Raw genomic sequence first — 26,096 nt, forward strand, 5'->3', positions numbered from 1 at the left:
AGCATTTTTACTAGGTCTTGACTCGCTCTTTTACTGGGCGGACTCCAGCTTTTAAATCAAGACCACCAAATATTTTTTCCACGTCTTTACTGTGACTTGGTCTCTGAATCCTTAAATGTCTCGCTCTTGTCTTGGTCTCGTAGCACTCTGGTCTCGGGCGTGTCTTGGTCTTGGTTTATTTGTGTCTTGACTTCCAAGCTACCCCACCATAAAACCTAGAAGCACTGAACCCTCACGGACTTTAATGTCATCAGGTCGGCAGAACGTGGGTGAGATATTTTTGACAACAAATAGGCTTGCTACGATTTCAGTTTTTACAGTTTAAACTCCCCATATGGTCACAACTGAGAGAGAACCTTTACAGCTCTGTTTTTACAATTAGTCGATTTTATGTTACGAAGTTGCTCATCAAGCTGTGATACATTTACTGTAAGTAGACTACTTCCACTTTCGCAGGTCTATCTGCAATAAAAGAAGTAAACAAGATCTGTAATATGATATCATGTTATCTTCACAGACGGCTTCAGGGACTTTCTGTATATTTATGGGGGGATATGTTGCTTTTGCCATCCATATAGATAATCCAGGATTAATCTGACCATCTCCCATTCCTCAATATTCTCTAATCTTTCCAATCCATATTTCTCCTTATTCTATATCACTATACCATAATCTATACTGACCCATTCCTGAACCCAAACAAACCGCCATTAACCCCCGGATCCCCCGTGTAAATCCGCTCATAATCTGGGCTCTATAGCTTCGGCACGCGATTGCCTTTTGAGAGCCCATTTTCAGCCCGTCAGAGGAAACATGAATCTCAGAATTACAGATTGTTAATGTAGAAATGATTTTTTCCTTTTGGATGCATGCGAGGGTCTGTCATGTTGAAATGTGTGTTTGCACGTCTCATGTCCAGTCACAACTTCATTGCATGTACGCGGATCTTCAACTCTAACCAGAAGTACATTAAGATGACTAACATTTAGCTAAAGATGCTATAATGCTAGGTAAAGTGTGTGAATATTAAATTGAAATGACACAAAAATCTGTTCTGCATGGACCGAACCAATCTTGGGGATTGTGGACATTTTATGGGTCTGTTTTAAATGTGCTGCAGTCTGCAAAAGGGAAAGTGGCTTCATGTCCGTGACTTGACCAGCCAGCTTCCTCCTTTGGATGTCTTAACTCCACATGACGTCCAACCATCCGTCCATAAATAAAGGTAACATGCACACCTTTTTGTATGATGTGGAAGTCCCCACATTTGTTGACTTGTCTCTTGTGATTTGTTTTAAATTAATGTAACATATCTTTGTTATTTTAATAAAATAACTGGTAAATTTGAAATGACTTTGGGTCATGTGATAATTTTAGTTTTTATGGAATCCATCCTGAAGATTTCTTTGGCTAGAAGAAAGCTCTGCCTGTCAGCGTATAGATTCTAAATACACACACACACACACACACTCACACACACACACACACACACACACACACACACACACACACACACACACACAGAGGATCAGCAGGGATAATCCTCAGAGCCGCAGGAGGCCATCTGTGGTTTTAACTAACTATAGTTTTCCTTCTTCTGTTGCATCACCAGGGGGCGCTGTAGGCTTATCTGTTGATTTACGCCCCTGATACAAGGGAGTGCCAAATACTGACACACACACACACACACTTTTTATTCATGCTAAATGCTGGTTTTATCTTCATAACAAAGTGGAATCAGTTCTGCTGCTACAACTTTAGAAAAATAAATAATAAATTGCAGATTTCAAAAAAACTTCCTGATTCTAATATCGAATCATATTTACAATAAAAAAAACAGGTCTGGTAAACACAATATAACTCTAAAGACAGCAAAAACATTTAATGGAAACATATTAACCAATAGCCATCAAAGAAAAGATCAACCTTAGTTTATTACAGAACATACAGAAGCTCCCGAGAGGACATTTATAAGATTTCCCTCTGACAACGAAAAAAAAACAAACATTTATCTTCTCCAGATCTTGTCCTGCTTGTATTTCTTTCTCTTGGGATACTGACGCAGGTTTTCCTACAAAAAGTTAAATTCCTTTTTCCCTCGTCTCCCTTCAGACGCAGCAACGCAGACACTAAGGAGGATGAGGCTGACGCACAGATTCTGCACATCCCTGCTTTGCTGAGTGGCCACTTCTCAACCTCTACACCAAGTTCACACACAAGACTTCATCTCCTCACTGTCAGCCCTTAACACACACACACACACACACACACACACACACACACACACACACACACTTTCACTGGATGATCCAGCTTGTAACGTTTCCTAGTGGTTGTTAAAAAGGTGATAAAGAAGAAAAACACTGACGAAAAGTCCTTTTTCATTCTGCGTTCGATATCTTCCACCTGAAGTGGAAGATCATGATTTGCCTTGGTTGTTGCACGGCTGGTGAACATGCTGGGTTGAGGGGAGAAAACAGAAGAGAGGAAGCCTTATGTAAAACGATTAGAGCTCTGAATGCAACCCGGGTTGGGAACTGGAGGGTCGTTGTTTCAAATCACTATCAGTTTCTCTTCTTTGTATCTTTTTCCTGTTGGAGTTTCTCGGCTTTTCGTTTCTTGTACTGGGCGATCTCGGCCATCTGCAGCCCGTGGGCCATTTGCCTGTTGAGACGAAGTGAACATCGGGAGTCAAAGTCGATCTCGATTGAGAGACGAGGTGTGGGGTAAAGATTCAAAAGAGGAGATGGAAGTTTGTCCTACCCAGACTTGACTTCTGGAGGGACAGGAAGAGGTTTGGTAAATCCTTCCCTCCCTACAAGCCAGTATGTTTCCTCTGCTTTTTTCCCCCCAGACTGAAAGAAGAGAGACACAGACAGAGACAGTGAGAGAGACCAAAGATGATCCATAAGAGGAAGCGTTGATTGTCTCTTTAAAGCTTGTACCTGGATTTCTGTCCTGCCCCTCAACTTGAACCTGTAGCCAAGGTTGAGATCTTGCAAAACCTTTACAGTACTCTCGTGGACGTGGATCCTGTAGGCTGCAGCAAACCGAAGAAATCGCCAAATCAACAGAAAATCAGGAAAAGAATGTTGACTTTCTTTTCCTGATTTTCTGATTTGATCTTTTTCTATGCACTGTTATTCGTGATTATGTGAACTTCAGGACCCCTCGTATTCGTTATGTGCCAGTTGAGAATCTTCTGCTCCATTTGATACTTTACGAAAGTCGTTGATCTAAAACTCACGTACTGTGACACCAACTCCAGACTTTGTGGGATTTGTGATTTCTAATCGTCTATGATCTGTAACTTACGCAACCCGCTGGACTCCATTCGAGAAGCAGTGGTCACCGTGTCTCCAAACAGACAGTAACGAGGCATCGTGAGACCAACCACGCCGGCTACACACGGACCTGCAACGGTCAAAACAAACACATGTAGTTACTACATTAAAGTCATCATCCGGGGTTCGGAGTGTGTTTCAGGAAAAGACTGCAACTAAGAAGAGTTTCAATCATGTGAAGCTGTTTTATGCAATATCAACAAGGAACAAGAACAACATACTGGCATAATGCATCTTTCACCAAGTTTTTACCACGCCGTTTATCCGTTCACGTGACCCCCTCCTCCCTCACCTGTGTGTAGTCCGATTCGTATCCTGACAGGAACGTCTGGCATGTGTCTCATTTTGAAGCTTCCCACTGCACTCAGGATGTCCAGAGCCATGTTCGCTATCTCTGCAGCGTGCCTGTTTTCATTGGGGACAGGAACGCCCGACGCCACCATGTACGCGTCGCCGATAGTCTCCACCTGAAGTGAGGAGATGTTTTAATTCAACGATTCAACGTCTGCAGAACTCTTTCAAACCTGGAAGTGTTACACCTCAGAACCTTGTAGACGTCATGGTTTCCTATGATGGCGTCGAACACTGTGTAGAGGTCGTTGAGCAGGTCGACCACCTCGATGGGTTCGCTGTTGGCTGAGATGGTGGTGAAGCCAACGATGTCGCTGAAGTACAGAGACACGCTGTCAAAATGCTCAGGCTCGACTGTTCCTCCGACCTTCAGGGCCTCCGCCACAGAGCTGAGGAGAAAAACGTTTATGTCAGTAAGCGCGTGGAAAGACTTCAGACGCTTTCAATCTTAATATGAATGTGTGTTTGAGTTTCGTAAAAAGTGTTCATTTACGGCGGCAGCATCTGTGTCAGCAGCTTCTCCGTCTTCTGTTTCTCGATCTCCAGCTCCTCCGTTCGCTCCCTGATTAGCTCCTCCAGGTTAGACGAGTACTGCTCCAACATCCGCAGCATCGAGTCTATGATGTTGGTCTTCCTCCCTTTGTTGATGTTCTTAAACTAAGATGATAGTCAGGTAAAGAAAAGGACGTACTGGCAAAAAATTCAAAGGACAAAACATAACAAAAAAAAAAGTGTACCTGGTCAAAGATGTCTTCAAAGCTGGGTCTCTTGTCTGGCTGTTCACTCCAGCACTGCTTCATCAGCTGGATACACTCTAATGGAGCGTAGTCTTGACTCACCACTGGACGACATAATGGAGGAGGCTTACGTAGCTTCTCTATGATGTCTACAACACAAAGACAATTCATTGAGCATTTGCCCTGGACACTCATGTTGTCCAAAGAGTTTGGTGAGTCCACATCTTTAATATCTCATCTAACCTCTTAGTCCCCAAATACACAACATGTGTTGTGTCCATGCTAGCAGCTCTATGAGACTTAGAGGCCTATTAATCATTAATCGTCCTTAAATGCTTACATGGCGTAACACAAACCCCAACTTAAACTCAAGCTGCTGTTGTTTAACATGCTCACCAGCGGAGATCAACATACTGTATTAGCATGCTAACGTTTTCTGATTGGCATAACATCAACAGAGGCTAATGCATTGGTTATTAGTTTTGCAGGAATTTAGTCAAAAGCAAAGGTTTGGACAACTCTTTGTGTAGTGATCTATCCAAGAGTTTATAGGGTTTTATTTATCTCTGAGCCATAAATATGAATCTCATGTTAGCATTTATGAAAATAGCTTTTGGTACATTTGCTGCATTATTTCTATGTAGCCTAAAGAAACATTTTGATCACAGTTTTTGGTGTATTGAACCGACCAAAACACACAACCAGAATACCACTCCTTAAAATCAGGTTTTGAAGTCGTAATCTTGCCTTTGGCGGACAGGTCCAGCATACAGAATGGAGGCCCTCTAATCACCACTTCCTGCATGACAATGGAAAAGCTGTACACATCACCAGACGGAGTCCCATGAAGCCCTGGCTGCCCTAAGATCCTCAGGATCTCTGGAGCTGTCCACAGCAACTCTGGAGCGCAAAGAACTTCATTAGTGTACGGCTGTGGTGGCCACTAAAACGCAAGCTTAAAATCTAATCTCTTCTCTTACCCTCTACTTGTGGTTCAATGGAAGCAAACCTCTGAGCATCCAGAACCTCGTTGTAGCCGTAGTCTGTGACCTTCAGTACAAAACGTCCATCCACCACGCAGTTACGGGACTTCAGGCGACTGTGGGATACTCCGCGGTGATGGAGGTATTTCATGCCCTGAGACAGAATAGAAGCTATTTACATGTTTTCAGGTTCCACACAGAGGTTTAAATATCTACCTTTACTCTCAACTCACCTTGATCAAATCGAGTAACAGAGAACTCTTGAACATCCAGTCAAGTTTGACTTCCTCGTTTAGCAGCAGGTCCTCCAAACTTCCTCTTGAGCAGAACTCAGTCACGATGGCGAACACGTCACAGTCGTGAAAGAAGCCCAAGAAGGGGTTGACGTTTTCATGCCGCATGTCCTTCATCTGTTGCCAAAGAAACAATTCCTCATGATGTCTTTTTCGAAACGTAATTTATCATCACTACATAAAGACTGATTTTTTTTTTTTTAGTTCCTTCGTCTCGTACCAGTTCAAACACAAGACTGGTTTTGGGGTTGATGCGACTGAATGACCCATCGGGGAGTCTCTTCAGCCATGTCCAGTCACCCTAGAGGTAAGAACAAGCAAATGTAAGATTCGATGGATGAAAAAAGGTCAACTGGCCTCAAAAATCTTAACTGTATGTTTTTGTGCAGGATAATGGGAAAACTACAAGCCCTTTGAGAATGAAACTTGGTAGGATGGGACAGCTCAGAAGGAACACGAAGAAAGAGCTAGAAATTAGATGTTGGACTAGATCCAGGTCCATTTTAGGCACATTGACACAAAGTTCTTGTGACTGGTTTTGACATAATGCTGCTGTACTTATCATAGCACAGCTGGAATGATAATGCTTAACACAGGAACAACCTTTTATGTGGGTTGTCTCACCTCGTAGATGACAACATTGGAGTTCTCGTAGGTGGCCGGGGATTGGGTGGAGACTGGTGAGACAACGCTGCACTCTGACACACTCTTCATGCCGCTAACCTTGCTGTCAACCAGACTCAGCTTCTATTTAAAGTACAGTTAAAAAAAAAAGTGAGACAAGTGTAAAGGCTTAGGCTGAGCTCAGTGTGAGAAACACTGCCACTTACACTGTCAGTCAAACCTAAAAGCTGAAGAAGGGTCTTGAATACAATTCATCAAAATTTACCAAAGGCTCCTCTTACATATTATCTTTTTACGTGGCATTGGCAAGACAAGTTTCCAGAAAGGGGCTGACCTTGTAGCTAAGCGATGGACTTATAAATGTGACATCATCCAGAGTCAGCAAGATCTTGTTTGGACCCCTTACCATGCGAATCCGATTTATACGTCGCCTAGGCAACAAGAGTAATAAGAGAGAATCAGTTCTGATATTCCTGAAATATTTTTTGGTTACTTTAAAATTTAAATAACTAATTTCAACATCAGTTTGTACCTGATGCAGTAAATAAATGCAGCTGCAAAAACAGTACAGGCCATCACTCCGAGGAACAAGCCAACTGTCACAAACAAATCAATACCTGGAAAAGAAAAGAAAAGAAAGGGTTTTGATGAGCTACACTAGGAATAAACTACCAAAGCAAAACATTTTTTGAGAGCGAATGTGCAGGAATACGTTCATGGGTAGAGCCAGTTCCCATTGATGTCTGATTTATACAGTATTTTGTGCTTTCGTTCCGTACCTCCTGAGCAGATGACTCCTGGAGTAAACCAGCATGAAGAGTCCCTTCTGAGTCTGTAGCCGAGTGGGAAGTGAATGTCTCGACCGAGGAAACGCACCAAACCAGACTCCATGTCAATCCTGTCACACACATCATGTTATTGAGGTACACCAGTCTGCACTGGAGCTGAGTTTAATTACTGGTTAGTCACTCTGCTTAATGTTTTTCTTCTCCTGAAGGAACACCCTAAAAGGCATTACTTGTGGCCACTGCTTCTATTCTGAAACCTCAAATACCTATATGTTGGTATCAGCTCCCAGGAAAGTCCATCAGTGTCCAGGATAAGGTAGTCCAGCAGAACTTCTCCAATGCTGTTGGTTTTGACCGAGTGGCTGAATCCCTGCAGCATCATGAGGATATGTAGTTAGATCTACTACTTAGCAAGTGATTTTTGACATTTTGTCATGCAGGGCAACTTGAAATCTTTGATTTTACACACTACAACAGAGAATACCATTGTGGTAATAGTCTTGACATTCGGAAACACTTTGTTGTATTTACTATTCTCTCAGTACCTGGAAGGACAGGTTGTTGGTGTGCCAGGTTCTTGCCAGGTTTCCACCAGACATCCACTCTCCAGACTTCCTGACTTGATGCACTGCATGAGCCATGACTAAGATAGAGTTGTAGATGGTGCCAAAGAGTGGAGACACCTAAGGTACACACAGAGTGATTTCAGCTTGATCGTAGAAACCGTACAACCGTCTTTTCCGATCTCTACCACTTCCATACATCACCTGCTGAGGCATCAGTGTCTTGGCAATCTCCTGCCTCTCCATGGCCTCTCTGTATGCATCATAAAAAGACAGCTGTGGCGAGTCAATAGTGATGGTCAGCACAGCGTCATAGGCCCGCAGCAGTTTGCTGTTGCTCTTCAAAGCCTGGTAGGAGACGTTGCGGTAAGGCAAGCTGTAGAGCAGGGTGTCGTAGGGCACAAAGACCAAGGAGCCGTCAGTCATCTGCATGTCATATGCTGTCTCCAGGAGCAGTTTCTGGACTTCGCCGCCAATAAGTGCTGAATGCATGCAGAGGATCACAACTAGAACAAGAGATAAAATGCCACCACAAGGGGCAATTAATAGCTGTTAGACTGAGATTTTCAGGGTTCCGTACAAAGTTGGGGGTTTTTTTGAGATTCTGAACGGTAAACTGGAAGTCACCTTTTATTACTCCCATCTTACGAATCTTTACCAGAGTTCGCCTTATGCCATGAGGTGTGTTTTCCATTACATTGACCAGTCTGATCGGCAGACCGTGGCTCCTCAGAGAATCAGCTACCTGAACAGGATAGGACAGTGACAAAACCAAAACTGACCAGTTTTTAAACGTGCACTCAAAGAAGGAAAATTTGGATCCAACAAACAACAGGAAAAGGTAGGTACAATCGTTTCAGTGAATTCTCCTTCTCTTTCATTGTAAAAGTATTTAAAAAATACTAACCTTGGTGGCTGTCTCCACCCAGATGTCATCTGAGGAAGAGATTATGCCAATGTGGGCCCACCTGAAGTACCTGATGATACTGAGCAGCACCAAGGTGGGCCTTGTCACAGAGCGGGCAAAAGTTGGGTGGTTCCGAACATCATCCAGCTCATAGCCAATGCAACCCCAAGAAAACAATGCCTAGATGAGTATAAAAGACAGGACAATAATTAATTCATGTTGTTGTTAATATGACCACACAAAATGTAAACCCATCTGAAATGACTTACTTTGCTCCAGCCTTTGCTCAGCATTGAAGCAGCATCACAGTAGCCGGGGTTTGCTGGACCAATGTACCCTGAGGCCTTGTTGTGGAAACCAATGAACGCTTCCAGTGCTCTTGATGTTTCACATGGCTCCTACATAGTAAAGTAACAGCTCAGTCAGCCCATAAATTAACTATTCAACAAGCAGAACAAGACCCAAGACATGTTGTACGTCTAACACAAGACCATGCGACATATGACCCAGGAAACTTTTATCCAACTTGGACAGTAGGATTACAGGCAACTGTCAACATATGACATTTGGCACAGTTTATCTTGGGACTTGAGAACATGGGTCCTTTTGGAAAGTAGGTACTTTGGAACATTATACTCATTATGTGCCAAATCAATCCAAGGCACATAGACCTCTTGGACACAGGGAACATAAGACCATGCGATCACAGTGTCCTGGATACAAGGTACATTGGGAAATAGGTTGCACACATTTAAAAGAAGGGAACATAAGGCGCTCAGAACACAGGTCCATAGAAATAAGAATAATCCATTGACCATAGTTCAGCTTCCCTGGCTTTTTCTGCACACATATATTAAAGTGGTAAAATTATATCAGTACACACAATGACAACTAATCTCCTACGTATGTTTTTTATGCGAGAGAACATATTTCATACCTGCAGTATGACATAGTCAAATGTTGCAGCTTTGGAAAGCGCCATATCCCTGTTGATGCGGTTGATAGCCAGCTGTGCTGCCACGCTGGGAAGGGCCTTGCCAAAGAGGGGATCACATCCCCACGGTCCAACCAGTCCAACCTGAAACCAGGCTGCCAGTCCCGGACAGGGCAGGAAACACAAACAGGTCAAGAGGACCAGGGGAACAGAGGCGTGTTCCTGTTTTTGCCGCCACGTTTGAGAAAAGATAATGAAGGCACAGCACTTTGGTTTCATCTTAAGGCTCACGACACCCAGACCTCACGAGAACCTGGAGGAAGATGGTCAGAAGGTGCCGTTTCCCTGGAACAACAGAGAAGAAAGTATGATATGAGATTTCACATATCATCAAGGAAAAAATTATATAGCAGGCCTACATAAAAGGCCTACAATACACTTTCGAGACCACTTTAGTCTTGGACTTTAAAGCATTTAACTCAGTCTTGGCTCAGTCTTGCCCCCCGTAACTACTTTAGGCACTGTTGTCACTAATTACTAGTTTTAGCTTTTCGTCACTACTTGACTCAGAAAAACCATTGTAGTTCTTGACTGAATGCACGATTTTTATCATTAAATGTTATTTTCTACGTGGTTAAAATTAGATATAAAAAGTTGTGCAACATTTCAAGTTCAAATCACATGACCTGGATGCCTGGTGCACTTCATGAAAATGCTAAGTGTACCCAGAGCTTCATTAATAGACAAAGTTGTGACAGAGGATGAGCTGATCATATGTTCTTCATTTCTCTAAGTACTTTACAGATTATGTTCATTGAAGCGGTCTTACCATGACGTGATGAGATGGACAAGTCTTCTTTCCATGAGATGCGTTCAACACTTAATGTTGTGTTTTCATCCAGAATAAGCTCCTGTAAAGACCTCGGCAACCATCAAGAACCACTCGAGTGTCCCATTGTCATCAGGATACGTAAATGTTACTCATCTGGTATAGGTAAAGGTTTACAGCAAGCACACACATAGGAGTCTGAGATGACCCAGTGTGTGACCTGTCCGTTCAGATTATATCAAATCCAATCAGGACAGTTGCAGGGGTAAGCTGCACTGAGTGACTCTATGTAGAATTAATGCTAAGTAGGTCTACCATACTTTCAGTGATGAAAGGTTTGTGAAATTAAACTTAGTCAACCAACGCCACAGCTTTTGCCTTCAAGTTTCTCTAGAGAAATGTAATGTAAGTTTTCACTGCTTCATGTGCAGACCAGTCGACACAGAAGAATTCAGCAGCAGCACTGTTGGTCTGAATCCACTCTGTTTAACAAATCCATTAAGATATCATGCATTTCAGCTGATCTTGGATTTCAAACTGCATGACTTTACGCATTTGTATCAATGTTTTTTTATTGCACATCAAAAAAAATAAACATAAAAATCAATGACAAAGAAATAGACAGTACATAGGCTGATGATAATAAAAATACATTTTGAAGGAAATGTGCTGGAGGAGCCCCAGAGGGACTTGAAGAGCAGTCCTCAAGAGAAACACAAAGAGTGACATTAAAGAAGAGCAGAAAAAGGTAAAATAAGCACTTATTGCACAAAATGGCCAAGGAGGAAATAAACGTGTTTTTTTGTTGTTTTGTTGTTTTTTTTTTTAATGAATTGATCGCCTGCTGTTTCTAATATGACTGGGGAAACTGGGTCCTCTGAATCTGATGGAGAATTGGGAAAAAGATTTCCTGAAAAATTCTGAATTAAATGAGCTCGCTGACCTTGTGTTGTGATGATGGATTTGAGAATTGAATATTGGAATAATTTGCAAACAAGATGAAAAAATGCTTTCTTTGAGATCAAACACAATATAAATCATTAACATTAATCAGAAAGAGTAAAGGGCTGAGGATCGAACCTTGTGACAACCCACAAAACATGAACCTGTTATCAGATGAAATATTTTAAAATACACTACTTTAAAACTGTATAATACTCAGCCATAATGAGAATTTTCTGCTTTGGTTGGCTGTATCTAATCATTTTGATAAGTCAGTGAACATGTTTTCACTTCATAGCAGTTAGCTTTGGTCTTTGGCTCCGCCCAATAACGCTTATCTATCAACTGAGGTTTTAACACCCCCACTGTAGCTCAGTCAGTATGAACATCGTTTAAAAAAACCTAAATGTCAAATTTAGGCTGATGTGAACAGCAGAAATAAGCCACACAGGAAGAGGCCCCTCCTCAGTGACACTTCACTTCAGTTTGGTGTTCAGACAGTCAACATGGAGGTCGGCGGTCTCTGCATCAAATTCTGTGAGTACGTTTCCTTAAAACTAACCGGTGTAGTCGTTTAAACTGAGGATTGTAATGAATAACAATCTCTGAGACCCTTCACTGCTTTAATACAGAGGAAGCTCATGGTGCTCGGAAAGGTGTTTATGATTAGAATATTTATACAGAGTTTAAGCCCTGAATGTTCAAAATGTAAAAGTCAAACACCAAAGTCAGCTTTAGGAGTTGTAAGAATCATCAGAATATACGATTGTTCAACACATCTCAGTGATTTTGAGCTCTTTTCTTTATTCCAGTGGTCCACGTGTTAGTCCTGCTGTGTGCACATGTTCAGGACGTTGGTAAGTACCAGGATGTTGTTTGGTTGTATTTTAACTTCATTTGGTTCTTTCTGGTGAAATAAGAGAAAACGTGTCTTGGATTTGTTTCAGATTCACTGATTCTCCATCTTGAACCAAACAGACAGCAGTTCTTTGAATACGAGTCTCTGACCTTCCACTGTGAGGGCGCACATTACTCAACTGGACTGAAAATTGTACATCAGTCCAAAGGAGAATTACCCAAATGTGAAATTACAGAAACATCAACAAGGTCTTCCTGCAACATTAATAGTGTTTTTCCAGAGGACAGTGGACATTACTGGTGTGAGTCTGGAGATGGGAAGATAAGCAATGTCATCTCTATCACTGTTTCTGGTATGTTTGTATTAAGACGAGATCTTTACATGCACTCATCTTTGTTTGATGTAAAATATGAACCCTATGTTGTTCAGCTGGTCATGTGATCCTGGAGAGTCCCATTAGTGTGGTGGAGGGAAACGCTGTGACTCTGAACTGCAGACACAAGACAAACTCATCCATCCTCCCAACTGATTTCTTCAAAGATGGCCGCCTTATCAAAAGAAGCCCAACACGAAACATGAGAATTCCTGCTGTTTCCAAAAGTGATGAAGGATTCTACAAGTGTAACATCTCTGGAATAGGAGAATCAGTCGAGAGTCTGATGGCTGTTGAAGGTGAGATATATCAGTGTTTCCAAATCAGATTTAAACCTAAATATGACAGAGATATGTTTGATAACTCATATATATATACTGTATATTATATGAGATATACTTTATGAAAGTTGAAATCAGTAAGATCTCTGTAGCTCCCATTTGAAGATCGATTAAACTGCAAACTTCACATTGATAAAAACCTCTTTCCTTGTTTACTTCAGTACTTTGTGAAGTCAATCCAGAAAACCAGGATGAAGGATCCAGCCCTTGGATAGTTACTGTCACTGTTTTATTGGTTCTGCTGTTGCTGGTTGGACTTCTTCATCTCGTCAAAAGTTATTGGAACAGAGGTACAAACACATTTCACCAACGAGAGGCGCTTAAAGTGAACGATTGGTCCCAGTCACTGTGGAATATTTGCACTGAAAGGGATTTTGTTGAATGGGCCATTTAATAAGAGTGAGGTCTTGAACCCAGTCATGGATTCTTACCTGACATCTGTGAAACCAGTATCGTCAAACCTTTATGATGCAAACATCCAGCACAGAGCTTTTAACGTTGAATGGTTGGTTATAAATACAACTGTATCTGACAAATATCTGCTGTGAAAGAAAAGCACGAACAAAACAAGACCACTGCAAATCTTTAAACCAGGAAGTGTTGTCTCATGTCTCTATGTCTTCCTGGTTCTCTGTTCACAGTGTCTTTTTCTTTCATGCATTGCAGTGTTGCTGTACTTGTCCACACTGGCACCTCAATCAGGCGCAACTGAGCTTCAGACAGGTAAGAACAGGTATCAATATCTTATTCAGATGAACTTTTGTGAGTGATACATATAGATATAAAGCTTAATGTAAAATAACAGTCTGCTCATCATACCTTCAGAAATCCTTTGAAGTGTGAAAAACTAAAATTTTAGTCTTTTTAGAAAAAGCTAAATGAATAGTTAACAGTCATTTAAAACTCTTGTTCTCTGGAGAAACAGAAAATGTTCAGTTTGTGGATGTAGCTGCTGAACATGGAAACACAGACGGTATATTTGTATTACCTGTGTACCATATTAATGTGGATTCTTGTCACGTGTTTGTATTTTCAGTCTCTGTTGAGGCCGGTCGAGAGGCAGCAGATGCTGGCCAACCGATGTATGCTGTGGTTACAAAAGACAGGACGAAGAAAGGTACCTCACCTGACAGTTTAATCTGTCAAGGCTCATTTCACATTTATGATTCTCCACCCCATGTCTTATATTCCCTTCCTCTTGAACCTGGGGTAGTATTTCATTTCATTCTTTTCAAGCATAATAGTTAAGTTATTCACTGAAAAAAATAACAGCTCATTTCTTTAAAAAAGAAAAAGCCTGAGATTTAAAGTAGTCATCAAGGTGAATTCACCTGGAGACATTCTCAAAACATAGCACTTTGTAAAACTTTTATACAAACAAAATGTATCATTAATGATTATTATAATCAGTTATACAAGTTTGGATTTGATGCCTAATGATTTAATGCAGTTAGCCAACATAGAACAGAGTGTCATCTGCATATTGATGAATAATAAATCACATACAAGAGAGCTAGCAGGATTTGGGAAGGTTTGAACAAATAGGATTCAAACCTGAGCCTCTGAGAGAATAAAAGAACAGGATAGAAAAAGAGCATTTCATTGAAATAGTCAAATACTTAAGGTGGAGGTGAAATGTTTCAAGCTTAAATAAGGAGGTCATAACTGAATTTAAGAATAAATGTGTGGTGTGGTATCATATTGACAGCTTCGACTGTCAACATAAGTTTGGAGATAACCAGCGGACACTGTAGGAAGTGGCACGACTCAGAGGAAGAGACCCAAACGCACGACTCCAGGGCAAAAAGCAGTTTCAAAATCCATTTAATAAGTCCAATGGGTCGGTACACAAAAATCCAAAGCTAAGGTACAAAATCGACAGGCAAGACGTGGTCAGAAAACTAACAAAATCAGATCAGGAATAAAGACAGAAATAAACTGGAATGCCAACACTAGGAACGAGGGACATGGAGACAAAAAATTAATAATCAACAGTAATTTAAAACTCTTGTTCGTTTGTATTTTCAGTCTCTGTTGAGGCCGGTCGAGAGGCAGCAGATGCTGGCCAACCGACGTATGCTGTGGTTAAAAACGACAGGAAGAAGAAAGGTACCTCACCTGAAAGTTTATTCTGTCAAGGCTCATTTCACATTTATGATTCTCCACCCTATGTCTTGATCTTAAATTTCTTTCCTATTAAACCTGGGGTAGTATTTCATTTCATTCTTTTTAAGCATAATGGTAAAGTTCTTCACTGAATAAATAAAAAAAACTAATTTTCTTTAAAAGAGAAAAAGCCTGAGATTTAAAGTAGTCGTCAAGGTGAATTCACCTGGAGACATATTCTCTGATGAAGTCTACAGAGAAGTAAAAAGAACACTACAGATTTAAACACTGCACAACATAGCACTTTGTAAAACCTTTTTATACAAACAAAGGTATCATTAATGATTATTATAATTAGTTATACAAGTTTGGATTTGATGCCTAATGATTTAATACAGTTATCCAACATAGAACAGAGTATCATCTGCATATTGATGAATAATAAAGCACATACAAGAGAGCTAGCAGGATTTGGGAAGGTTTGAACAAATACAATTCAAACCTGAGCCTCTGAGAGACGAAAAGAACAGAATAGAAAAAGAGCATGTCATTGAAATAGTCAAATAATTAAGGTGGAGGTGAAATGTTTGCTTAAACAAGGAGGTCATAACCGAAGGTTAGAATACATGTGTGGTGTGGTATCATCTTGACAGCTTTGACTGTCAATGTAAGTTTGGAGATAACCAGCTAACACGGTGGGAAGCTAGGTTTGTCCTTGTTTTACAGCCTCTGGGAAAAGCTAAGCTTGTGTCATTAATTGAGTACTGATTGAACCATCCAAGGGAACAACTTAATATTTAATGAAAGCCTTGAATTCACTGTGCTAACATCTTCGTATATGGTATAAACCCATCCTTTCTCTGCTGTCAGTTCAGGCTGAATCATCAACTGAAGAATTTTACTCCACTTTGGGTGACACTCAACAACTGGGTGAGACTTATTGTCCAGACAACGTAAACTCAATAGTCCCTGATGTTCAAGTGTTCTGCTAAATATTTAGCAATACTGGGATAATCCAACCTGTACTCCAAACAGAGCCAGGAGCCTCCACCATCCCAACGTTGACTGTTCGCTCAGCTCGTACCGACCGACCTTTGACGAGGGAATCCTTCTATTCAACCATCCACTAGGTAAGACTCAGGACATTACTGACATCCACATAATGTAGGATGGACAGCAGAGGTTAGAACATAGATAGATAGATAGATGCTTCATTGATCCCGAGGGAAATTCAAGGCATCCAGTTGCAGTATACAGACAGGCAGGACACATTATCCATATTTACCGCTTTGAAACGTTGATGTCATTGGACGTTGCTGTTCAACCAAAGCACCCCTTCAGGCAGCATTTGTTGTTGATGCTCGTAGTTCAACAACCAATCAAAATATGTTCAGTCACCCAAATTTACAATAATAAACTCAAGAAACATTGTCTTTTTAAACCAGTGGTTCTAAACTGGTATGTTTTCATGACCCACTAGGAGCCCTACTAAGCTAGCAGCAATGTTCAATAGAAGTCAACCAAAAAAAGTGCATCATATAATCAGTCGAGTAGAGATCACCAGGTTTACAAAATATGAATGAAACTGTAGATAGGATAACGCTCCATCAGTGAATAAATAGGTCTCTTATATTTGAGCTGTTAACCCTTTGTATCTTTAAATATTTGTCTGTAACTTTGTTAACCCTTTGTGTCTTCAGGTCGCTGTGTGACGGCTGACTGAAGATGTTTGGTTGAACCTGATGAAAAAAGTCGTGTTTTTTTATTGTAGAAATGGTTTTCAGTCTTTGCACTCTGCATGTGTTGATGTTGAGAGATATATTGAAGATGCGGTGTGATGTATCTGTTAATATAAACTGACAGTTAAACCCACTTGTTCCATTAGCTGTGTTTATTTGTGTGAGTGTAAACACGTTTCACATGAATAGATCTGCTTTACTTCTGAACACTTGCAGTGGTCAACCACCACCTTCATGCTGCAGCGTCACTTTCATCTGAACCAGGCTGACTGAAGCTAAAGAAAGAAATGAGTCTGATACTTTACGTCTACCATGGGTGTAAAGGTCAAACACGAGGAGACAGAAAATGATTGTTCCATTAAAGTGTACTGGTGTTTATTCTTTCATGCAAACAGTGTTTTCTCTGGGTCTGCTTCTCAGCTGTCACAATTTATATTCAATATATTCAACAAAAAGGCCTTTTGGGGTGGACACTGATGGTAGCTGTCAAATGCTTTGAGCTATATACTGTTATCAGCTTGCTAATATGTTTAATATGAACATGCTAACATGCTACTGCTTTATGCTTTTTGGGTCTTTTATTCCGCAATAAATAAAACTTCCAAAATAAAATGTAAATAAAACAATTGTTTTGACCTTCAATTTTTATCCAACTCTAAACATGACTTTGTCAACGACGTGTTAAATCCACCACAGGTTCATGGAGGAAAGAGACAAGTTTTGAAACACCACAGCTGCTCTAATAATGTTGACCCTCTAACCCACACAAATACACACACACACACACACACACACACACACACACACACGCAAACATTAAATAAACAAGCCCTACTCTGCCCCCTGCTGTAGAACGACCACACAGCATGAAAAGAAACTTCAATCACATCTTGAATAGAAATGTGAACTGTCGTTAGAGAAAGACAGACATGCTTTGTACTGCTGTTGATATATAAACACATTTAGTGAATATTACAGTTGAAACGTTCATGTTACCATCACAAATGGTTTGTGTTAAAGGTTTGGGTAGATATGAACAGGAAGTGAAGCTCTGAGCTGCTCCTGCTGATGTTGTGGGTTTTATTGTTAATTTTAATCTGGCCTGTCATCGCGTCTCTTCTTTGAACTGTGTTCACACAGTTTGGGCTCACAGACTTATATGCACTATAAATAAAGCTGAGTTGAGTTGTGGCTCATGGGTCAGAGTTAGAGAAGCTGGGTCTCAGATCTGAAAGTGAAAAGTAGAAACACACTGAAACAAACTGTGGTTTGCACAATGTTATTTGACTCTTTTATTTTACATGTTTAACATAAACTAAACTTCACATCCTTATTCAGAAGAAGAACAAATATCTATTGAACATCAATCAACACGTGAATTAAATATGTGACACAGGAAGTAATCAGGAAGAGATGCCATTTTATTTTTTCTGATCATTTAAAAACATTTCTGTGGCTTGGATTCTTTAAGCTGATTAAAAATGTTTGCACAACAAGCACTAAATATAAGTGGATCATAATTACATACTGTATAATGAACAAGGTGCACTGTAACATGTGGACGACAGCAGCTGAAGCATTATGGGATGTTCTTACTTTCTGGCCACCAAACAAGACTTCATAGAAAACATCAGTTTGGTCGTTCATCCCGTTGTATCCTTTACTTCTGTATCTCCATCTCAATTTGAGAGCACTCGAGGTGTCGTTGTTTACCTGTGGGTTCACCTCTGAGTTTCCCAAAGTGGAGCCGTCCCAGCAGCAGCAGCAGCAGAGCCATCATCACTACAGGGAGAACGTTTCTGAAGATGACCGACAGAAGGTCTGAGGACGACTGAATCTCTTGGTGTGACTCTGCAAAGAAGACAAAATTAGAAATATTGCACGCCTTCACATGGTGCCTCAAGTTATCAAACATAGTATGGGAGGTAGCCCGGACTATGAAGGTCAACAAACTTATTTTCAGCCACATGATGAAAGAAATGTACCTTCAACAGCCATCAGACTCTCGGCTGATTCTCCTCTTCCAGAGATGTTACACTTGTAGAATCCTTCATCAAGTTTGGAAACAGTTGGAATTGTCATGTTTCCTGTTGGGCTTCTTCTGATAATGTGGCCATCTTTGTAGAAATCAGCTGGGAGGATGGATGAAGATGTCTTGTGTCTACAGTTCAGAGTCACAGCGTCTCCCTCCACCACACTGATGGGACTCTCCAGGATCACATGACCAGCTGAACAACATAGGGTTCATATTTTATATCAAACAAAGATGAGTGCATGTAAAGATGATGAATAGTTAACATTCTTCTCAAATCATTTCCAAGACATATCCAACATGGAAGTACATTTACATCCGTCTGAATGTTGATTTATGTTTGCTGTCCTTTTTAAATCAATAAATATACTTTAGGTTTTCCTTAAGTATATCTCATATATATGTATATATATATGTACATGTATGTATGTATGTATGTATGTATGTATACATATATGTATGTATATATATATATATGTGTGTGTGTGTGTGTGTAGTTTTAAAACATATCTCTGTCATATTTAGGTTTAAATCTGATTTGGAAACACTGATATATCTCACCTTCAACAGCCATCAGACTCTCGGCCGATTCTCCTCTTCCAGAGATGCTACACTTGTAGAATCCTTCATCAAGGTAGGAAACAGTGGGGATTCTCATGTTTCCAGTTGGGCTTCTTCTGATAAGGCGGCCATCTTTGTAGAAATCAGCTGTGAGGATGGATGAGTTTAAGTTGTGACTGCAGTTCAGAGTCACAGCGTCTCCCTTCACCACACTGATGGGACTCTCCAGGATCACATGACCAGCTGAACAACATAGGGTTCATATTTTATATCAAACAAAGATGAGTACATGTAAAGATCTCGTCTTAATACAAACATACCAGAAACAGTGATAGAGATGATGTTGCTTATCTTCCCATCTCCAGACTCACACCAGTAATACCCACTGTCCCCTGGAAAAACATTAGAAACATGGCAGGATGACCTTGTTGATGTTTCTGTAGTTTCACATTTGAGTAATTCCCCTTTGGACTGATGTACAATTTTCAGTCCAGTTGAGTAATGTGCGCCCTCACAGTGGAAGGTCAGAGACTCGTATTCAAAGAACTGCTGTCTGTTTGGTTCAAGACGGAGAATCAGTGAATCTGAAACAAATCCAAGACACATTTTCTCTTATTTCACCAGAAAGAACCAAATAAAGTTAAAATACAACCAAACAACATCCTGGTACTTACCAACATCCTGAACATGTGCACACAGCAGGACTAACATGTGGACCACTGGAATAAAGAGAAGAGCTCAAAATCACTGAGACAGAGATTGTTATTCATTACAATCCTCAGTTTAAACGACTACTCCGGTTAGTTTTAAGGAAACGTACTCACAGAATTTGATGCAGAGACCGTCGACCTCCATGTTGACTGTCTGAACACCAAACTGAAGTGAAGTGTAGCTGAGGAGGGGCCTCTTCCTGTGTGGCTTTTTTCTGCTGCTCATGTAAGCCTAATTTTAACATTTAGATTTCAGCAATAGATTTTGTTCAGTGGGTGTCACTTAGTGACAGTGAATCTGAAACATGTGAAAGACCTGACAAGACTTTGACAGTTCCCCCTCCCCCCACCCAATGACCAACTCTTGGCTGTCTACCAGGTTCTTTGGGGTACTTTCGATACAAGACGGCAACCCGAGCACTAGTGGAGGGTGAGAAGACGACATGATGTGAAAAACTCCTGCTGTCTCATGTTGATTACCCGTTAGCAAAGACAAGGCAAGTTTGCAAGGTTATGTGTGCTAACAGGTCAATGTGGGTGGTGGTTATCTGGGCCTCTTTGGGAAAATCAGAGTCTGTCAGATCGGAGTCGGAATCAACAACGGTGTCGAGCTTAAAGTTTGGCCATTAACAAAAATACTGGCTTCCAAATGTTTGTGTTTTTGGGTTAACATGGAAACTACAGTGCTCCTCACCAGAACCCCGTTTGAGACCCATGAGGACTTGAGTTTAACCGTTGGTAGCAGGAGGCGAGTTGATGTCCAGGTTGACCAAAGTAGAGAGAGCTCAGAGAGTGAATCCATAACACCCCAGAGAGTCTGCTTATGTTGGCCAAGCAGGGATGGACACAGTTTGTTGAATGTGTATGAACTAACTGCCTGGGTCGGATATTTTCGCATTAAAATTTCATGGTTGACTATATCAGATCTTTTTGATAAGTGAAATGTTTTCACCTCATAGCAGTTACCTCTGGTCTTTGACTCCGCCCAATAATGCTGCTGTATCAACTGAGGTTTTAACACCCCCACTGTAGGTCAGTCAGTATGAACATCCTTTAAAAAAAACCAAATGTCAAATTTAGGCTGACATGAGCAGCAGAAATAAGCCACACAGGAAGAGGTCCCTCCTCAGTGACACTTCACTTCAGTTTGGTGTTCAGACAGTCAACATGGAGGTCGGCGGTCTCTGCATCAAATTCTGTGAGTACGTTTGCTTAAAACTAACCGGAGAAGTCATTTAAACTGAGGATTGTAATGAATAACAATCTCTGTCTCAGTGATTTTGAGCTCTTCTCTTTATTCCAGTGGTCCACATGTTAGTCCTGCTGTGTGCACATGTTCAGGACGTTGGTAAGTACCAGGATGTTGTTTGGTTGTATTTGAACTTCATTTGGTTCTTTCTGGTGAAATAAGAGAAAACGTGTCTTGGATTTGTTTCAGATTCACTGATTCTCCATCTTGAACCAAACAGACAGCAGTTCTTTGAATACGAGTCTCTGACCTTCCACTGTGAGGGCGCACATTACTCAACTGGACTGAAAATTGTACATCGAACCAAAGGGGAATTACTCAAATGTAAAACAACAGAAACATCAACAAGGTCATCGTGCACTGTTTCTGGTGTTTATCCACAGGACAGTGGGTATTACTGGTGTGAGTCTGGAGATGGGAAGAGAAGCAACCTCATCTCTATCACTGTTTCTGGTATGTTTGTATTAAGACGAGATCTTTACATGCACTCATCTTTGTTTGATATAAAATATGAACCCTATGTTGTTCAGCTGGTCATGTGATCCTGGAGAGTCCCATCAGTGTGGTGGAGGGAGACGCTGTGACTCTGAACTGCAGACAGAACTTAAACTCATCCAACCTCACAGCTGATTTCTACAAAGATGGCCGCCTTATCAGAAGAAGCCCAACAGCAAACATAACAATCCCCACTGTTTCCAAAAGTGATGAAGGATTCTACAAGTGTAACATCTCTGGAAGAGGAGAATCAGCCGAGAGTCTGATGGCTGTTGAAGGTGAGATATATCAGTGTTTACAAATCAGATTTAAACATAAATATGATAGAGATATGTGTTAAAACTACACACACACACACACACACACACACACACACACACACACACACACACACACACATATATATATATATACTTAAGGAAAACTGAAAGTACATTTATCGATTTAAAAAGGACAGCGAACATAAATCAACATTCAGACGGATGTAAATGTACTTCCATGTTGGATATGTCTTGGAAATGATTTGAGAAGAATGTTAACTATTCATCATCTTTACATGCACTCATCTTTGTTTGATATAAAATATGAACCCTATGTTGTGCAGCTGGTCATGTGATCCTGGAGAGTCCCATCAGTGTGGTGGAGGGAGACGCTGTGACTCTGAACTGCAGACACAAGACGTCCTCATCCATCCTCCCAGCTGATTTCTACAAAGATGGACGCCTTATCAGAAGAAGCCCAACAGGAAACATGACAATTCCTGCTGTTTCCAAACTTGATGAAGGATTCTACAAGTGTAACATCTCTGGAAGAGCAGAATCAGCCGAGAGTCTGATGGCTGTTGAAGGTGAGATATATCAGTGTTTCCAAATCAGATCAGTAATCAGTAAACATAAATATGACAGAGATATGTTTTGTAACTACATACTGTATATGTATACAATATTAGATATACTTTAGGCACACTTGAAGTATATTTATTGATATGAAAAGAACAGAGTACATTAATCAACATTCAAATGGATGTAAATGTACTTCCATGTGGGACGAGTCTTGTAAAACATTTGAGATGAAAATAAAATATCAATCAATTCATTTGTTTATTCATGTACCCAAGTTAATCGAAGTCTTTTAAGAAACTTGTGCTTGTAATCAGTGAGACCTTAGTAGCTTCCATTTCAAGATCGATTAAACGGCAACATTTACATTGATACATAAAGTTGAAATTGTCAGGTTTACAGTCTTTATATTTGTTCTGATTGTTCGATCCATCCAAACCTAAAATCCTCTTTCCTTGTTTACTTCAGTACTTTGTGAAGTCAATCCAGAAAACCAGGATGAAGGATCCAGCCCTTGGATAGTTACTGTCACTGTTTTATTGGTTCTGCTGTTGCTGGTTGGACTTCTTCATCTCGTCAAAGGTTGTTGGAACAGAGGCACAAACACATTTCACCAACGAGAGGCGCTTAACGTGATCGATTGGTCCCAGTCATGGTGGAATGTTTGCACTGAAAGGGATTTTGTTGAATGGGCCATTTAATAACTGTGAGGTCTTGAACCCAGTCATGGATTCTTAGCTGACATCTGTGAAACCAGTATCGTCAAACCTTTATGATGCAAACATCCAGCACAGAGCTTTTAACGTTGAATGGTTGGTTATAAATACAACTGTATCTGACAAATATCTGCTGTGAAAGAAAAGCACGAACAAAACAAGACCACTGCAAATTTTTAAACCAGGAAGTGGCGTTACTGTTGTCTCATGTCTCTATGTCTTCCTGGTTCTCTGTTCATAGTGTCTTTTTCTTTCATGCATTGCAGTGTTGCTGTACTTGTCCACACGGGCACCTCAATCAGGCACAACTGAGCTTCAGACAGGTAAGAACAGGTATCATTATCATGTTCATGTAAACCTGTGTTGATATATTTAACATGTTGGGTGATACAGATATATACAAAGCTTAATAAAAAATAACAGCCTGCTCATCATAACTTCAGAAGTCCTTTGAAGTGTGAAAAAGTAAAACGTGTGTCTTATTAGTAAAAGCCAAATTAATAGTTAACAGTAATTTAAAACTCTTGTTCTCTGGAGAAACAGAAAATGTTCAGTTTGTGGATGTAACTGCTGAACATGGAAACACACATATAGACTGTATATTTGTATTACCTGTGTACGATATTGATGTGGATTCTTGTCACGTGTTTGTATTTTCAGTCTCTGTTGAGGCCGGTCGAGAGGCAGCAGATGCTGGCCAACCGATGTATGCTGTGGGTAAAAACGACAGGACGAAGAAAGGTACCTCACCTGACAGTTTATTCTGTCAAGGCTAATTTCCCATGTATGATTCTCCACCCCATGTCTTATATTCCCTTCCTCTTGAACCTGGGGTAGTATTTCATTTCATTCTTTTCAAGCATGATGGTAAAGTTCTTCACTGAAAAAAATAAAAAGAACTAATTTTCTTTAAAAGAGAAAAAGCCTGAGATTTAAAGTAGTCATCAAGGTGAATTCACCTGGAGACATATTCTCCGATGAAGTCTACAGAGAAGTAAAAAGAACACTACAGATTTAAACACTGCACAACATAGCACTTTGTAAAACCTTTCCATACAAACAAAGGTATCATTAATGATTATTATAACTTCAAAAGTCAGTTATATAAGTATGGATTTGATGCCTAATGATTTAATGCAGTTAGCCAACATAGAACAGAGTATCATCTGCATATTGATGAATAATAAATCACATACAAGAGAGCTAGCAGGATTTGGGAAGGTTTGAACAAATAGAATTCAAACCTGAGCCTCTGAGAGACTAAAAGAACAGGATAGAAAAAGAGCATTTCATTGAAATAGTCAAATACTTAAGGTGGAGGTGAAATGTTAGCTTAAATAAGGAGGTCATAATCGAAGCTTAGAATAAATGTGTGGTGTGCTATCATATTGACAGCTTGGACTGTCAACGTAAGTTTGGAGATAACCAGCTGACGTTGTAGGAAGCTAGGGTTGTCCTTGTTTTACAGGCTCTCTGAAAAGCTAAGCTTGTGTCATTAATTGAGTACTGATTTAACTATCCAAGGGAACAACTTAATATTTAATGCAAGCCTTGATTTCACTGTGCTAACATCTTCGTATATGGTATAAACCCATCCTTTCTCTGCTGTCAGTTCAAGCTGAATCATCAACTGGACCCTTTTACTCCACTTTGGATGACACTCAACAACTGGGTGAGACTTATTGTCCAGACAACCTAAACTCAATAGTCCGTGATGTTCAAGTGTTCTGCTAAATATTTGGCAACACTGAGATAATCCAACCTGTACTCCAAACAGAGCCAGGAGCCTCCACCATCCCAACGTTGACCGTTCGCTCGGCTCGTACCGACCAACCTTTGACACAGGATTCCTTCTATTCTACCATCCACTAGGTAAGACTCAGGACATTACTGACATCCACATAATGTAGGATGGACAGCAGAGGTTAGAACATAGATAGATAGATAGATAGATAGATAGATAGATAGATAGATAGATAGATAGTAGATAGATAGATAGATAGATAGATAGATAGATAGATAGATAGATAGATAGATAGATAGATAGATAGATAGATAGATAGATAGATAGATAGATAGATAGATAGATAGATAGATAGATAGATAGATAGATAGATAGATAGATAGATAGATAGATAGATAGATCCTTTATTGATCCCGAGGGAAATTCAAGGCATCCAGTAGCAGTATACAGACAGGCAGGACACATTAACCATATTTACCGCTTTGAAACGTTGATGTCATTGGACGATGCTGTTTAACCAAAGCACCACTTCAGGCAGCATTTGTAGTTGATGCTCGAAGTTCAACAACCAATCAATATATGTTCAGTCACCCAAATGTACAATAGTAAACTCAAGAAACGTTGTCTTTTTAAACCAGTGGTTCTAAACTGGTATGGTTTCCTGACCCACTAGGAGCCCTACTAAGCTAGCAGCAATGTTCAATAGAATTCAACCAAAAATAGTGCATCATATAATCAGTCGAGTAGAGATCACCAGGTTTACAAAATATGAATGAAACTGTAGATAGGATAACACTCCATCAGTGAATAAAAACATGTCTTATATTTGAGCTGTTAACCCTTTCTATCTTTAAATATTGTAACTTTGTTAACCGTTTGTGTCTTCAGGTCGCTGCGTGACGGCTGACTGAAGATGTTTGGTTGAACCTGATTGGTGAAAAAAGTTGTGTTTTTTTATTGTGGCAATGGTTTTCAGTCTTTGCACCCTGCATGTGTTGATGTTGAGAGATCTATTGAAGATGCGGTGTGATGTATCT

At 40.3% G+C, this 26,096-nt stretch overlaps 3 protein-coding genes across 3 annotated transcripts; 2 read left to right on the top strand and 1 right to left on the bottom strand.

The window, feature by feature from the left end:
* Positions 1-1,916: 1,916 nt before the first annotated feature.
* gc2 (guanylyl cyclase 2) lies at positions 1,917-10,482 on the bottom strand. Its single transcript, XM_079371657.1, has 24 exons — positions 10,354-10,482; positions 9,528-9,869; positions 8,860-8,988; positions 8,591-8,770; positions 8,311-8,428; positions 7,888-8,189; positions 7,666-7,803; positions 7,387-7,490; positions 7,112-7,230; positions 6,865-6,949; positions 6,667-6,763; positions 6,333-6,455; positions 5,929-6,009; positions 5,649-5,825; positions 5,413-5,569; positions 5,180-5,332; positions 4,433-4,581; positions 4,189-4,352; positions 3,892-4,084; positions 3,637-3,811; positions 3,316-3,414; positions 2,946-3,040; positions 2,764-2,855; positions 1,917-2,664 (listed from the first exon to the last, which is right to left on the bottom strand). The coding sequence occupies exons 2-24, from the start codon at positions 9,801-9,803 to the stop codon at positions 2,565-2,567; spliced, it is 3,306 nt and encodes a 1,101-aa protein (XP_079227783.1). The 5' UTR covers positions 9,804-9,869; positions 10,354-10,482; the 3' UTR covers positions 1,917-2,564.
* Positions 10,483-12,729: 2,247 nt separating this feature from the next.
* Positions 12,730-26,015, top strand: LOC306841620 (uncharacterized protein; the record flags this gene model as incomplete). Its single annotated transcript, XM_079371565.1, has 7 exons — positions 12,730-12,826; positions 13,051-13,158; positions 13,535-13,591; positions 14,897-14,977; positions 15,845-15,904; positions 25,093-25,187; positions 25,948-26,015. 6 exons carry the CDS (start codon positions 12,730-12,732, stop codon positions 25,185-25,187), a joined length of 498 nt encoding a protein of 165 aa, XP_079227691.1. The 3' UTR covers positions 25,948-26,015.
* On the top strand, positions 21,158-22,927 carry LOC306841577 (Fc receptor-like protein 5; the record flags this gene model as incomplete). Its single annotated transcript, XM_079371521.1, has 6 exons — positions 21,158-21,214; positions 21,320-21,364; positions 21,455-21,718; positions 21,796-22,038; positions 22,365-22,607; positions 22,917-22,927. The coding sequence occupies exons 1-6, from the start codon at positions 21,184-21,186 to the stop codon at positions 22,925-22,927; spliced, it is 837 nt and encodes a 278-aa protein (XP_079227647.1). The 5' UTR covers positions 21,158-21,183.
* Positions 26,016-26,096: the final 81 nt, after the last annotated feature.

The sequence above is a fragment of the Symphodus melops genome (genome assembly GCF_947650265.1).
Source record: "Symphodus melops genome assembly, chromosome: 20".
NCBI classification, from domain to species: domain Eukaryota; kingdom Metazoa; phylum Chordata; class Actinopteri; order Labriformes; family Labridae; genus Symphodus; species Symphodus melops.

Bases quoted from the DNA above. Each gene is read 5' to 3' on its own strand.
- gc2 (XM_079371657.1), bottom strand. From the start codon at position 9,803: ATGAAACCAAAGTGCTGTGCCTTCATTATCTTTTCTCAAACGTGGCGG. The intron at 8,190-8,310 runs GTGACTTCCAGT...CTCTTGTTCTAG, and splicing joins TAAGATGGGAGTAATAAAAG to TTGTGATCCTCTGCATGCAT. The intron at 2,665-2,763 runs GTAGGACAAACT...TCGTCTCAACAG, and splicing joins CCTCCAGAAGTCAAGTCTGG to GCAAATGGCCCACGGGCTGC.